Source organism: Stegostoma tigrinum, chromosome 15, assembly GCF_030684315.1.
Source record: "Stegostoma tigrinum isolate sSteTig4 chromosome 15, sSteTig4.hap1, whole genome shotgun sequence".
NCBI lineage: Eukaryota > Metazoa > Chordata > Chondrichthyes > Orectolobiformes > Stegostomatidae > Stegostoma > Stegostoma tigrinum.
The window spans coordinates 44,274,497-44,291,161 of NC_081368.1; the positions used below are offsets into that span (position 1 = coordinate 44,274,497).

At 40.1% G+C, this 16,665-nt stretch overlaps 1 protein-coding gene across 6 annotated transcripts in view; it reads right to left on the reverse strand.

Annotated features, from left to right (window-relative positions):
- ocrl (OCRL inositol polyphosphate-5-phosphatase) overlaps window positions 1-16,665 on the reverse strand; it is a 101,995-nt gene that overhangs the window by 22,456 nt on the left and 62,874 nt on the right. For all 6 annotated transcript variants that reach the window (XM_059651453.1, XM_059651450.1, XM_059651451.1 and 3 more), the window contains 4 exons: window positions 16,483-16,618; window positions 11,361-11,471; window positions 8,778-8,943; window positions 1,755-1,990 (listed from right to left, as the gene is read on the reverse strand). In XM_059651453.1, the coding sequence (XP_059507436.1) occupies window positions 1,755-1,990; window positions 8,778-8,943; window positions 11,361-11,471; window positions 16,483-16,618 (649 nt within the window). The remainder of the gene's footprint in view (window positions 1-1,754; window positions 1,991-8,777; window positions 8,944-11,360; window positions 11,472-16,482; window positions 16,619-16,665) is intronic.

A 16,665-nucleotide genomic window follows, 5' to 3' on the forward strand; every position in this document is an offset into this window, starting at 1 on the left:
ACAGGAAGATTCAGGATAAAACTGTCTTTATTCATTTTTAAAATCATAATTTAACTTTAATCTTAAAAGAGTCCCCCCTAATTGCATCCATGTGGCACAATCTACTATATTTCATCAACCATTCGAGACCTAAGTGACTCCAAGTTTGCATAATGTTTTTTAACAAAGCTAATCAAAACGAGGGCAATGAATGTTAAATAGTAGGGTTTAAAATGTCGGTTATAGAGAGTTCACTGAAACTGTTCAAGTCATGAGTTTTATTTCTGGTTCAAACACCACAAACGCCAACACACTGATTACATGCTCCCCACACCGATAATGCCAGCTGTCATCCAACTAACCCTCATAATAGCAAACCATTACCCGCTCCATAGTTCCATTTGGTCTCAGGCATCTGTGTCAGAGCCTGCTAGATGATAACAATGAATACCAGAAAATGGAACATTCTTAATTTGGATAGTGACTATTAAACCAAGTAGATTCAAGTCAAATGTATAACGCTAAATCGAGCAAAAATCTTTTCACAATGTATCCTCACCCTAGTCTCAGAGGGTGACCCCCCATTGTAGCAGTGTTACATTTTATACTTTCTTAAATCAGTAGGAGCGGGCTTACCGTTTTAGAAAGTTTTATGCTGCAGGTCCATACTTCTCAAATGGATTATCATATAGAGCCTTTGCAACAAGGTGCAAAAGACACTCAATTCTATTCTTCTGGCTAGATTTGAATCCAACGGTGAAAAACCAGTACTTAAACCAAATAAGATCTTGGATCAGAGTTAAAAATCATTGCTGAGATAATTCAACAATTGGTAATTGACAAAACTGAGATGATTGTTACTGTAATGGTTGCAGGTGAATTCACAACAGAAAGAAAAAATGCTGAGGGATAACAGTGGTACATTCATAGTAGACATGTTTATGGGAGATGAGTTATCTTTTACTCACAAAATAAACAATATATATAAACTGCCAACTAAACATCTCTTCCACACAAGTAATGTTTGTGCTCTCAAATACGTTTCTCCATAATTATAATCTCCAATACTGATCCCCCGGCCAATGGGCACACAACACACATTGCACGAAGCGTAATCTGCACAAATCATATCTTCAGCTTGTGCAGTTACTAACTATTTTCAGATCAACCAACACAATAAAAGTCGAAGTCTTCTACAGCATGCTCCAAGTGCATTTTTATTATGTTTCTCTACTCTATACATGCACAAATCTTTATTAGTAGGCAACCAAATGAACAAAGAAACATCATTTCCTCAACCAATCTGAAGTTCAATCATGGTATGCTCACACCAACCAAAATCCCAGTCATTTGGTGCTGTTGCCATCAGAAGCATCCCTTTTCTCTGAAGGAAAATACCATCTTAAGGAATTTAAACTTCTCAAATAATAAAGCTGGAGTGACACAATGAGGAGAATATGCTACCATCAGCAATATTTCTCTGGGATGACAAAGACTTTATATTTAAGAAAAGTTTAGTTATCATTGTTGATTGATGGGAAAAAAGAACTGCAGGACTATGGAAACAGTACAAGACAGTGGGCACAATGAGCGGGAAGACCTTTATCCACGATGCATGATTCTTTGGAAGCAACATTTAATTTTAGTCTCTCCATTTAAATTGGAGGACGAGGCAGGGGTGCTGTGGGATAAAAGGATTTACAAAAGGCAGTGCCCAGAATTTTGAAAAATATTAATCATGTAAATCTTCTTTTAACATTAATTCAATTTCTTACCAGGTCAATAAGCTTGGTGATGGGCACTTCTCTGATTGGCTTCTTCATTCGACACAGTGATTCAAGTGACGTACCAAAGCAGCTTGGCAGGTAGTTACCACCAATAGTAAGGAAGTAATCCTTTCCTCGATCCAGATGCAAAACCAAGATGTCCTCAATCTTATCCTCAGCTGAGTTTAATAATGTCACAGTGTCCTTACTAACATAAACTTCAAGTGATATATCCACAGATTCATCTGAAAGAGAGCATTCAAAAGCACTCAAACTTTACTTAGAGACATTTAGATAAGATCACAGCAATTTGCATTGACGTAGCGCTTTCAAAATACAGGTTGCCAGGGGCTTGACAATTGACATAAGTAGAGAAATAGCCATTGACTGAGAAATTAGAAAAGATAATTGAGTTAGTTTGAAAAGCAGAAATACATGCACGTAGAGTAAGGCTTTATTTAATTCATAATTACACTGATAAAAAGATCCAGTTTACAGAGGATATTTGATCATGTTCCCTCAATGCTGCAGTTTAGCCCAACCTGTAGGGTTAGGATTGCATTTGATAATGAAACTTGAGGGCCTTCCACTCCTGCATAGAATCCAACCACAAGTACAGAATACTTTACACTGTCATACACAGTTGATCCTACAGCTGCCCTATGTTTGCAGTTCCTATTGTCACCTAGATAATCTTAGGGTACAGACATTTACACAGGAGTTCGTAGGTCATCTCCAGTGTGAATGCATGGGTTCTTGGGCTTCATGGACTTCACAACTTTGAAATGTGTTTTCCTGAACACCACTTCTAATGAAGTGCTAGTCTGGGGTAAAGTCTTCCCAAACATTCTATTGCAGCTTTTGTATTTACTCCATCATCAATCCACCACCATTTCTATGTCTTCTGCTTGCATTTACTTTTTTGCCTTAGTTTTCATTTAAATTCTTGTGACATATTATGCTAGATCTGAAGAATCTTTCAACAGCCAACCAGCTTCTCTACCAAAAAGCTACATTATCCTTTACTATACATGCAAATTTGTACTTCATATCTCAGATGCTGGGAACTTGATGAGTTGATGGAATCTTCACTTGTCCTAAAAAAATTATTTATGATTAATGCATGCAATTAAAATTTATCAGAAAGAAACTATTTAAATTGAGGGCAGTGATATACCAACTCCATCTTAAGGAACAGCTGTAATTACTTAATTAAGGAAGCTAGTATGAACTTTTTCTGCAACTGTGGCTCAGCTAATTATTTATTTTTGAATAGAAATATAGCATCTCAGGTCGTGACTTTTACAGAGCACAGATTAAACGAAGTACGAGGACTTTGGTGAGTTGAGGTAACTTTACATATAAGAAAAATTAGATTTTTAGCAAGTTATTACTATTTTGCAAATAACTGAAAGCTACTTTCAGGGACAAGGAACTCCTGTAGAGGTATACAAACTATTTATTGTAGAACAGCTGTCGTTGAGGAAGTAGTTTCAACTGTTTCCTTTGCTGTAACTGGGGTTCAACTAATTTTTTAAGTTTCAAAATGTTAACATTACATCTCAGTGTGATTTTACACAAGAATGTTAGGTAATTGGAGAGCTGAGAAAATTAGGCAATGAGAGGAACGTGGTGTAATTTTTCTTATCTCTTTTAGAAACAAAAACCTTTTCACCTTATGGGCTTGTTCCTGAACAGAGTTCCTTGAGTTTTGCAATTGCTGTTGTTGAGTGTTTAAATGAAATTGGTGGGATTGCGGGAACTGTTGAGAGTATCAGATAAATTCAGGGTGCAGAAAATACTGAGAGAAACAAGTAGCACTTTGACACCAGAAGAATAGAGCACAGTAAGTTTCTGGGTAGAATCACAATAAAGAAGCAATTAGGGTTACAGTGCAAAGAATTAAAGGAGGAAGAGTGATTACATTAGTTGATTAGAGCATTGCAATGCTAGAGAAAAGAATGCACCAGAGGGTTCAAGCACAAAAACAATTTAGCTCGAAGCAAGGATCAAAAGGATGGAATTACATGGTTCGATGTGGATTACAAGCTACTAATTGATCGGAAGGGTGTAGGGAATAAATATATAAAGAAATCAGAGTTGTGAAAATGTTACAGGGTAGCCATAATTGAGAACTTTAGTTATCTGAATGTAAACTGGGATAATGGGAGTGAGGAGGACAGAAAAGTGTAAGTGTTTCTGTAGCGTGTTCAGGAGAACTCTCTATAGCAGTGTGCGCCCAGATTAGCAGAAAGGAGACAATGCTTAACCTGGTTCTTGGAAATGAGATGGGCCAGGTAGATCAAGTTGGTAGGGGAATGTTTTGGTCACAGTGGTCATATCATAGATTTAGGATGGTGGACAACAACAATGAATGATCCACAGTAAGAATAATTAAGCAGTAAGAGCTGATTTCAATGGGGCAAGAACAGAGCTGGGCCTGATAGACCTGAGCTAAAGGTTGGCGGGAGCAAATGTTTGGGTGCAGTTAAGATACATTCCCTGAAAAGGAGAAAAATAGGTAAAACAAATCCAAAGCTCCTTGGACTTAAAAAACAGAGATAGTAGATAGAAGGCAAAGGAAGTATGCTTATGACAGGTGTCAGGTAGAAAATACAACTGTGACCCAGGAAGGTCCAGAACACAGGTGGGGAAGCCAAGAAGGACGAAAAGAAAATAAAGTTTTTTATGGGAATATACAAAGTAAAATGGTAGTAAAATGAGGAAACCGGCAGATAATCGAACAAAAAGGAGGTTAACCCGCAGCCGTTGTATTAATGCTTTGTGTCTGTCTCTACTAGGACAGAAATGCTAACAAAGGCCATGGTGAAACAGAAGGAAAGTCAGTCACTAGAAGAGCTCAAAATTAACTAGCAGGTGGTAGTGGTTAGACTGTTTGTGCTTAAAGTTGACAAGGCACCAGGACCCAACAAGATGCATTCAAAGATACTGACAGAATTGAGACTGGACATTGCTGAGGCACCGGCCACAATTTCTAGTCTTGCATAGACTCTGGTTTGGTGCCAGAGGACTGGAGAATTGCTGACTTCACAATCTTATTCAAAGAAACTCGTAAGGATGAGCTGAAAAATTACAGACCAGACCAGTCAGTTAAACTTCTGCGGCAGGGAAACATCTAGAAACAATTTGGGGTAATCACATGGACAAATGTGGGTTAATTAAGATGGATTTCTTAGAAGTAAATTATGGCAACTATAAGCTGGATATTTTTCAGGGGTCAACAAAATGTTTCGATAGAGGTAGCATCTTTATACCTTTGGTCAGCTGCACCCTAATTGAAGGATGGAATGGAATCACTGTTCGTCATTTACACCTAACTCACTGCTAGCATACTCAGTTAACAAGTAAAATGTCAACGATGTGAGAAATCATGAAAATGAAACAACCTGGGCAATGTCTTTTTGATAACATTAACAGACTGGATGAAATAATTCCCAACAATTCAAATAGCCAAAAAATATCATTATGTTGTGGACCAAAGGGATGTCCACACCATCTTTTGTGCATTACGATTGTGGGTTTACCAACAATGGATAAAATAGCAAATGAAGGCAGGCCCTTTGAAGCTTTGGTTAGAAACCCACATTGGACAGGCAAACTCTGAAACTAAGCCTATGGCTTGGAGATGTTGTTGCTGTTTTAGTTCACTGGGTGATGACAGATAACTGCCTCCACCTTAAAGCTCCTTTGCACAGGCAGAATGATGAAAATGATCCACCCCAAATGCAACTGTAGTGATGCGAAAGGGACACAAGCAACAAGTTTAAACTGACACTGGGAGCAACAGTTCCAATCCTGTATGAAGGTGGCTCTGGATGTTCAGGATTTTGATGACAACATCAGGCAGTAGCACCCTGAAGGACAACAAAACTTGTTCCTGAATTGGAGAGGGGCTGAGAAAGATGTCCTAAACAAATGCTCATCTCCCCACCATGTTAATAGCTTGCCACAATAAATGGGCATCTCTCAATGTGGGTGAACTGCACTAATGATAAAAGGCAACTTACAAACTTGCTTCAAAAGGCAGAAAAGTTTAGCAATAATGTTGAAACACACTTGTTGGAATGAGAGAACAATGCTCAGCTATGGTGACATCAATCACCCCCTAGGATGCTCAGCCTTGGGAGTCCATGACCTGGCCAGATTAAGACAATGAAGAAGTGGCCCCGAGTGAGGTCTGTTACAACCTGACAGAACGAAATGCTGGCAGTCCCTTCTATTGGTCAGGTAGCCCTTCTGGTGAACACTGCCTCTGCAGTGTCAACTGCATAGTGAAGAAAACTATCACCAGAAAGCTTTCACGTCTGCTAATTGGCCAGTTTGAGCACATTGCAGCCAAGTGACCTCCATCCCTCTCCAAGACCAGCAACATGCAATTTTCAGCAGAACTTACGCTTCAAAACTGAAGCTCACCCAACTAACAAAGATAGTTTCTGTACAGATCTTAGTGAATCCATCTAGAATGCCCTTCCCAAGGTCAAAGAATTTGTCCTCCACGGCAATTTTAATGCCAGAATTGGCCATGACAGCCTGAAATGGAAGAGAATGCTCAGAAACTATGGAGATAGAAGCTGCAACAAATGCAAACATTTATTATTGAAACTGTGCAGAAATGCAGCTGTCCATATCAACACCTTCTTTCAGAATAGCATTGCTTCAAGGCCATGTAGATGCATCCCTATTCTAAACACTAGCACCTGAAAAAACTACAACCTGACATGCCAGTGAGAGCTGCAGATCATCCTTCACTCTTGAGCCTGTGCTGACTGTCATATAGAACACAGACTTGTTTGTTCAAAACTGATCTTCTACTTCAAGCCCAAACCCACAAACAGATGCAGAGCCACCAAGGAAATTTTGAATCAGTAACTTCTAAAATGTCACTTAGTAACCTAACTGATCTCACAGATGATTCCACTCTCGAAGAACACAAAGCTGCAGTACTGGATACTTCCAGTGAAGTTGTCAGATTTAGCACTAAAGAGCAACGGGGGTTGGTTTGTAGAATGTGACAAGGAAATCCAAAATTTGCCAGCAATCGTCAGGATCACCCAGCTAAAAGAAAAAGACAGGCTGCTGCCGAGCATGCAGCACACTTCAACATCAATTGAGAAACATCCAAAATGATTAGTCAATTGCTCGTGGGGGAAAAAAAATCTCAAGCGTACGCAGACACTGGCGAAATAAGAAGCTTCTGAGACATTAAGATTTGTCCACAGACCTGCACACCAAACCAAAAACCCTCAGAAGCGCTGATGACAGGACACTACACACTGACAAGAGGTCAATCCTGGATTGCCAGTCAGAGAACTTTGAAACACTCTTCATCACGAAATGCATGATGATGTCATCAAATGCATCTAACAGCCTATCAAAAAACCGTATGAGCGCTCAGCTCTGGAGGCAACAATAAGTGTCAATCAGACAAACAGCAACAAAGCCCTCAAAGTCCACTGAATTCCAAGTGGACTGTTAAGCATGTTGCCCATATCCTGCATATGAAGATCGAAGATACCATGGCCTGCTGGAAAAGGGCAAGATCCAACAGTTTACACAAAAAAAAGAGAAGACGACAGACTACTCCAACTACCATGGAATCATCTTCCTTTCTATTGCTGGGAAAGTCCTGAATAGAATACTTCAGAACAGGTTTGTGCTTACCATTATGGGAGAAAATTTCCCAAAGAACCAACATAGTTTCAGAGTACACAGAGGCACTAGCAACAGGATACTGCATCAGGCAAACAGAAGAGTCATAAGCAAAACAAAGCTGTGAATATCACTTTCATAGCAGTCACCAGGGCATTCAATACGGCGCAGAGGATGGCCATGGAAAATTCATGAAAAACTTAGTGTTCTCCCAGATTCCTGGCCATTGTGAAGCAGCTCTTAATCTTAACATTGACATACAAATAGAATTATAGGTACAGGGTGGCAACTTCTTCCAGAAAAGGTAATTAGGAGTAATTGCCCTGATCTTTTAGGGATCATAAAAAGGAAACACAGAAGATAACCATATTTTAACTTATGAATTTTGCTTCTAATTAATATAACTTACATTTATGTAGTACTGTTAAAGTGCATAAATCTAAAAGATCAACTCAAAATCTGCCGCTAGTGTGTATGCCAGAAGTTGCGCACCTTCACGTCTCCATGGAGATTGAAGAGCTACTTTAATCAAGAACGAATGAAGCCGTAGGTTGAAAAAGGTTTTCTCGCATCAATTCATTAATATATCCAAAAATTTACAATGAATTGTACAATTATAGAGAGTAACCAGCAGTCCATAGCCTGAAGAAATACTGGAAATTTCAGAATGATACTTGATGCTTTATTTATCTGCAAGACCCTTTTCTATTTCAAGAGTACGATGGCAGTGTTCATGGTGCAGCAAGTGAAACATCTGTCAATTGGCAAAACATACAACTTGGCAAAAAGCAAAGTTGCTGGAATGGCAGCATCTGTGAAAGAAAAAACAGAGTTAGTGTTTTGGGTCCGGTGACCCTTCTTCAGAAGTTCCAGGACTCGAAACGTTAACTCTGTTTCTTCCTTCACAGTTGCTGCCAGACCTGCTGAGCTTTTCCAGCAACTTTGTTTTTGTTCCTGATTTACAGCATCCGCAGTTCTTTCGGTTTTTATACAACCTAGCAACTTCAGTTTTTCTGCAGAGGTTAGTTCTAAGATATTAAAGAAGAAAAAAAAATGCAGAGTTACAGGAAAGAACAGCAGAGTGAGACTGAAATTGGAGAACGCTTTCAAAAGAACCTGTAGGAGCACAATGTCTGTTGACTTTTTTCTATGCTATGAAACAAATAATATGATTAAAGACTTGGTTAAAAAATTGGTGAGGCTGAAGCTGGGAATAACTTCCTCTGAACTCTAAGCAATACCTGTTACTTAGCCTTCAGGGCTGAATGTAAAATTATTTCTAGGTTGAAGCAAAACTTGTGCTAATAGAAGTCACTATATTACTGAACTACTACACATTAAAAATATTCTTACTCTACTTACGAGGTTCGACATAGCCTTCACAAGGTTCTGCCCGCAGCCACTGTTTGCTGTAATGACTGTCATTCAGTTTGGGAATGAAGGAGAAATGACATGGCACCTGCCCATCATTGGTTATCTGAAACTTTTCCCTTTGCAGCTGTCGGAACTTAACATCCTCAAAGGTAAACTGTAATTAAGCAAGTAAAACAAAATAATTAAGAAAACAGGAATAGTTCATTCATTCTGTTTTACTTCAATTCTTCCAAAAACAATGCAACTATTACTCATGCAATTTTAAAAACAGGCTTACAAATTATTTTATTCTTTCACAGGACGTAGGTACTGCTGGGAAGGCAAACATGTGTAGCCGAACCCTAAGTGCTCTTGAACTGAATGACTTAATAATCCATTTCAGAGGATAGTTAAGTGTCATTCACATTGCTGTGGATCTGGAGTCAGGTGTAGTCCTGAAGAGTTAGGGGTGCCAGATTTATTTCTACCTTTAAAAAAGCGAACAATTTTTTTTTGTTTACAATAATTAAATTTTGTAGTCACCATTATTGAAACTAGCTTTACACTAGGCTTATTAATTGAATTTAAATTCCAACAGCTGTTGTAGCAAAATTTGAATCCATGTCCCCAAAGCAAAGTTTGGGTCTATACATTACTAATCCAGTGACATTACGATTATGCCACACCTTTTCAAGATTTGGATCGGAAATTGGCTTGCTGAAAGAAGACAGAGAGTGGTAGTTGATGGGAAATGTTCATCCTGGAGGCCAGTTACTAGTGGTGTACCGCAAGGGTCAGTGTTGGGTCCACTGCTGTTTGTCATTTTTATAAATGACCTGGATGAGGGCGTAGAAGGATGGGTTAGTAAATTTGCAGACGACACTAAGGTCGGTGGAGTTGTGGATAGTGACGAAGGATGCTGTAGGTTTCAGAGAGACATAGATAAGCTGCAGAGCTGGGCTGAGAGGTGGCAAATGGAGTTTAATGCAGACAAGTGTGAGGTGATGCACTTTGGTAGGAGTAACCAGAAGGCAAAGTACAGGGCTAATAGTAAGATTCTTAGTAGTGTAGATGAGCAGAGAGATCTCGGTGTCCATGTACACAGATCCTTGAAAGTTGCCACCCAGGGTGACAGGGCTGTTAAGAAGGCGTACAGTGTTTTAGCTTTTATTAATAGAGGGATCGAGTTCCGGAACCAAGAGGTTATGGTGAAGCTGTACAAAACTCTGGTGCGGCCGCACTTGGAGTATTGTGTACAGTTCTGGTCACTGCATTATAAGAAGGATGTGGAAGCTTTGGAAAGGGTGCAGAGGAGGTTTACTAGGATGTTGCCTGGTATGGAGGGAAGGTCTTACGAGGAAAGGCTGAGGGACTTGAGGCTGTTTTCATGAGAGAGAAGAAGGTTGAGAGGTGACTTAATTGAAATATAAAATAATCAGAGGATTAGATAGGGTGGATAGGGAGAGCCTTTTTCCCAGGATGGTGACGGTGAGCATGAGGGGGCATAGCTTTAAATTGAGGGGTGAAAGATATAGAACAGATGTCAGAGGTAGTTTCTTTACTCAGAGAGTAGTAAGGGAATGGAACGCTTTGCCTGCAACGGTAATAGATTCACCAACTTTAGATACATTTAAGTCGTCATTGGACAAGCATATGGACGTACATGGAATAGTGTAGGTTAGGTGGGCTTGAGATCGGTATGACAGGTCGGCACAACATTGAGGGCCAAAGGGCCTGTACTGTGCTGTAATGTTCTATGTTCTAAAGCAAATGTAATGTTGTCGTTTTTCTCAAGTGGGTTGGAATATAAAAGCAGCGATGTGCTTCTGAGGCTTTATAAGGCCCTAGTTAGGCCCCATTTAGAATACTGTGTCCAACTTTGGGCCCCACACCTCAGGAAGGACATACTGGCCCTGAAGCGTGTCCAGCGGAGATTCACACGGATGATCCCTGGAATGGTAGGTTTAACGTATGATGAACGGTTAAGGATCCTGGGATTGTACTCATTAGAGTTTAGAAGGTTGAGGGGAGATCTAATAGAAACTTACAAGATAATGTATGGTTTAGAAGGGGTGGACGCTAGGAAGTTGTTTCCGTTAGGCGGGGAGACTAGGACCCATGGACACAGCCTTAGAATTAGAGGGGGTAAATTTAAAACTGAAATGAGATGACATTTCTTCAATTAGAGAGTGGTGGGCTTGTGGAATTCATTGCCGCAGAGTGCAGTGGAGGCCGGGACGTTGGATGCCTTCAGGGCAGAGATCGACAAATTCTTGATCTCAGAAGGAATCAAGGGCTACGGGGAGAGTGCAGGGAAGTGGTGTTGAAATGCCCATCAGCCATGATTTAAATGGCGGAGTGGACTTGATGGGCCAAATGGCCTTACTTCCACTCCTATGTCTTATGGATCCCAGCACTACAAATCTGATATGCTCAGGCAGCAGCACTGGCAGCCGATTTAGAAATAGTATAGGTGAAATAAAAGAATTGTTTTATATGGTTACGTGTTTCGAAACCTACTCCAAACATTATCAATGTTTATGAAGAAAAGGGCTGTTAATGCTTGTACAAGATTTGCAGCTATGCACTTACATCTCTTCTGCTAAGGCATAAAGAAGGTAAGAACTCATTCTCCATCCGATCCATCACTCGAACGATTTCTTCAAACGCTTTCTTGTACCTCTGTTCATCTACGATTTTCACCTACAGCAGAATGGAAGATGTTAACGAAGAATTTCTCATGGATATATTAAGAAAAAGGAATCTAGATATATTCGACTTTTTTTGCATTGAAAACATCTTAAAACACTTTTATACAATACAGCACAGGAACCGATCCTTCAGCGCATCAAGCCTGTGCTGTTTCCTAATCCTTACTTCAATCCGCTACTTATTGCCCATGCGTGGTTTCTGTCTCGCTGTTCACCTCCCATTCATGTGTCAATCAAGCTCTGTCTTAAATGTTGTTAATATGCCTGCTTCCACCATCTCCACTTGCAGTGCATTCCAAGCACCCACAATCTGTATAAAAACCTTTTTTCACACTATTCCACTAAAAACCTTTCCCCTCTCACCTTGAACATGTGCCTTCTTGTAGTTGACCTTTCCACCCTGGGAAAACGCCTGTGAACATCCAACCTATCGATGCCTCTCATAATTTTATAGAAGTCTAACAGGTCGCCCCCATCATCCTCAGTCTTTCCACCTCAAACAATCCAACTTTATCCAACCTCTTCTCATAACTAAAACCCTCTAGCAATGAGGTAGGTGTAGGAAAGTGGGTACAAGTTGATTGGACACTGGGATCTGGGGGTGTGTTTTTGGGATACTTTTTAGAAAAGGAGGAACGCAAGAAAATTACAATTCCCTGAAAAGTGGTATGGAGCAAATTGTTGGCGCTACAGGCTAGTAAGTGCACTGGTCTTAATAGATCTTTTTTAGAGCGTTAGAAGACGCTCCTAATAAGACCGTTGATGCTTTGGTTTTAATTTTCTAAACACCTCGGATTTGGGTAATGATCTATCAGACAGAAGGATAGTAAATGATTTGATTATCAACTTATTTGACAAAAGGAAAGGGGGATGCAGAAAGTAGGAAACTACAGGTCAGTTAGCTTAACATCTGTCAAAGGGAAGATGTTAGAAACCATTACTAAAGAAGTTATGTCCAAAGTCATCAGTTAGAGCCAACACTATTACTCGGATCTTACGTATAATTTAAAGGGAGAGAAGACTGGGTCCAAGGGTATAGCGGGAGCAACTTAAGTTAACAGACAGATCATCAAGATGCACTTAAGGGGATATATCAGAAAGCACAGAATTGATGCACTCCAACTAGTAAAAATTTTAAGGGATATACTCGCCATCCGTGGTTAACAAAAAAAGGTCAGTTTCAGAGCCCAAGGAAAGAGGCAATTGTGCAAAGACAGGTAGTAGGTAAGGAGATTGCACAGTACAAAAACAGCAAGAATGATTAATACAATGAGGAGGAGGGAAAATTAGAATATAAGAAAAATCTGCCTAGGAAAAGAGTTCCTTCAGACATTTAAGAAAAAGGTTAAAGTAAATGTTAGTCCTATAGAAAATGGCTATTAGTAATTAATATTAGGAATTAGTAGCATGGCATAAGCAAATGGCAGATGAATTGAACAGATATTTTGCATTGACCTTCACTGGAAAATCCCAGAAATAACTAATTCAGGAATTGGAAGGGATGTCTATGAGAACATGGAGATATCACAAATTAACTTCTTTAACCAGTACCCTTCCTTCATTTAAAAAAGCTGATTTGCCAGGCTTTTAAAATTCCTGCTGCAGATCTGATTACATACAAGTTGGCTAAGTGCATCAAGTTTCCTAACACTGGACTGCAGAAAGATATTGCTGGCTAGATCACCATTGTAGAATTTCTCATCATGCGGACATGCCAAAAAGCATCAATACAAAGACTGCAGATTTTCCATTTCCAAGTACGTCTCAATAACAGAAGAGACATTTTGACATTCATTGTGCCTACAGAAGTGATAATTACCCATTTCCTAAAATAAACACAGAACTACAGGTGCTGGAAGTGTGAAAGAAAAAGCAGAGAGGTGGAGGAATAAGCTGTGACAGCACTTTTAGAGAGAAAACAGAGTTAATGTTTTGAGTCCAGAGACCCTAAGTCAGTTCTGTATCTCCAGCACTCTGTTTTTGTATCCATCTCCTGTGGTGCATTCAATTGATTTGACCAGGGAGGTGGAAACTCCTCGTTAAAACATTAATGACCTCCCATTATCCACTGCTGGATAGTATCACATGATGCAAAGCAGCAAAAGCTCACCAGCCACCTATGAGCAAGGGCGTCGCAAAAAGGCTTGAGACAGAACAGGTACCAGCTCAACCCTACAGTAATCAAACTGGGGAAATTGCTACTCTTTAAAAGCCCTGCTTGTAACAATTCAAAAGAGAGTTGAAACGCTGTTGACACCAACCCAGGCAAATGAAACTGACATTCCCAAGTTCGGAAACCAGAAAAGGTGCCAGAACAAGAATAGGAGAGTTTGAAAGAGTCAGTCAAAGCGTGGCTAGCAGAGTCTTTTTGCTCAAAGATAAATGGAGACACTAAGTTCTCAAAACCAGATAGGAAAGTGTAAGTGAGAAGCAGGCATACCTTTGTTTGTTGAGTCAAAAGTTCGACTAGCAGAAACTACCTTGCCAACTTCTTTCGGGAGGGTGCGAGGGTTCAGGGAAATTCTCAAATAGATAAGGTCAGAAATTACACGAGACCAAGTTATAGTCCAACAGCTTTATTTGAAATCAGAAGCTTTCGAAGTGCTTCTTCTTTGTCAATTGAAGTGAACAGAAGCACAGAGGCACAGAATTTATAGGCAGAGATTGAATGATCATACAAATGGTGCAAGTAGAGTGTTGAAAGGCTAAGTAACAAGTCTCTGCAGGTGATCAAACGTGTCAGTGAGTAATCAGCTGTCGAGACTTGTTATTTAGCCTGTCAACACTCTACTCTCACCACTTGCATGATCTTTTGATCTCTCTGCCTATAAATTTTGTGCCTGTGTACTTCTCTTCACTTCAACTGACAAAGGAGCAGCACTCCGAAAGCTTCTGATTTCAAATAAACCTGTGGGACTCTAACCTGGTGTTGTGTGATTTCTGACTGCATCCACCCCTGTCCAACACCAGCACCTCCACATCATCTTAAATAGATAGACAAGCTGCACTGATAATGTGTTACCCAGATGAAGACCGACAAGGTAGTACAGCAGGAACTGGACAGCCACTTCCCAAAGTAACAGAAGAAATAAGGTCAGGACCCTGGCAATCACACACGTAGCTGAGCTGCAAAAGGGGAGATTCAAGTGCAGGCAAGACAGAATTAAGCAGACTCCTCAATGGTTCAGGTTCTAAACTTTACAACCATAGAATCAATTATTATGGTTCAGAAAGAGGCCATGGAGACAGTGTGAAAGTTGTGGGGTCATGAACAAGTGATAGTCATTGAGTCATAAACTGAAAGTAGAATAAGTGAATAACTGCTTCACTCGCAGAACGTATTGTCAGTTCCTAGAGTAATGAAACCTGCTCCTCTCAGTTGCAGTTTGCATGAGAATTCTGGATAACGGGGGTACATGATAGTGGGGACTTTACTGTAGTAAGAATATACTTATTCTGAAATATCTCTTTAAATGTCTGTCTGTGCCTCTCTATTGATATATCCCATATCCTAATGTAACCCCACTATTTACAAAAGAAGGTAGAGAGAAACAGGAAATTATAGATCGGGTAGCATGGGGTCAGTGGTAGGGAAAATGCTAGAATCCATTATAGAAGATTTTATTCACAGTACTAGGAAAACAGTGATAGGATTGGGCAGAGTCAGCATAGATTTACAAAAGGGAAATCATGCTTATCTATTCTACTGGAATTTTGAGAGGATGTACCTAGTAGAGTTGATAAGGGGAGCTAGCAGATGTGGTTTACTTGGACTTTCAAAAGGCTTTTGCCAAGGCCATATTTAGCATGTAAAACTGAAGTATACAGGACTGAGGGTAGTGTACTGACACAGATAAAGAACTGGTTGGCAAGCAGGAAACAGTGGGAATAAACATGTCATTTTCTGACTGGCACCCAGTGAGTAGTATGGACAGTAGCCGTCAGTGCCTGGACTCAGCTATTCAGAATATATATTACTGATGTAGATGAAGGAACTAAAATGCAATCTTTCTAAGTTTGCAGACAACATAAAGCTGGGTGGGACAGTGAACTGTGAGGAAGATACATACATTCTTCAGTGTGATTTGGACAAACTGAATAAGTGGGCAAATACAAGACACATGCAATATAATATGAATAAATGTGATAGCATTTGGAAGCAACAACAGGAAGTCATTTACCTGAATGGTGATAAATTGAGGAAGGAGGTACAACCCGGGTGTCAGTGTCCAGTTACTTAAAGTAAGTGTGCATGTACAGCAGGTCGTTAAGTCAAATGGTATGTTGTCCTTCACAGCAACAGGATTCAAGTATAGGAGCAAGGATGCCTTGTTACAAACGTATAGGACCATGGAGAGACAACACCTGGAGTAGTGTGTGTCATTTTTGTCTTCTTATCTGAGGAAGGGTATTCTAGCCATTGAGGCGATACAACAAAGATTTACCAGGCTAATCCTGCCATCCCAGGAACCAGTGTAGGAAGAGAGTGGATTGGTAAGGACTATTCACTGCAGTTTAGAAGAATGAGGAAAGATCACATAAAAACCTAAAAATTCTGACACGTCTCGACAGGGTAAACATTGGACGAGTGTTCCTGATGACCAGGAAGTTCGGGAAAGACGCCAGTGTTTAGGGACATGGGATACGCTATTTCGGACCGGGAGGAGGAGAAATTTCTTCAACCACAGAGCGGTAAGCCTGTGGAATTATCCACCACAGAAAGCGACTGAGGCTAAAACATTGAATATTTAGGGCAAAAAGAATCAAAGAGCATGTGTCAAAAAAATGGGAACATGCTACTGAGTTGCATGATCAGCCACAACCAAAATGATTGATGGAGCAGGCTCGAAGGCTGAAATGGTCTATTCCAGCTTTTACTTTGTTTCTATTCATCACAAATTTAACCAGCTTCGTTCTGGGCCTAGCTGATGCCAGCGGTGGTGGGTAAGATTTTGTGATTTTTCTTCCATTCAGAGAAAGGCAGATATACAAACAATACATACCCCAATATCCAAGAGTGAACTGACAGGCTTGTGATCACTGGTTCGAAGCTCCATGTGACTTCGATAACTTTTCTGATGTACACTTTCACCTCTCCAGAGCACACGATCACACCATGCTGGGACACGGCACTTGCCGCTGCCATGGAGAAACAGTCAACTTGTTACTTCAATATAATAAACTTT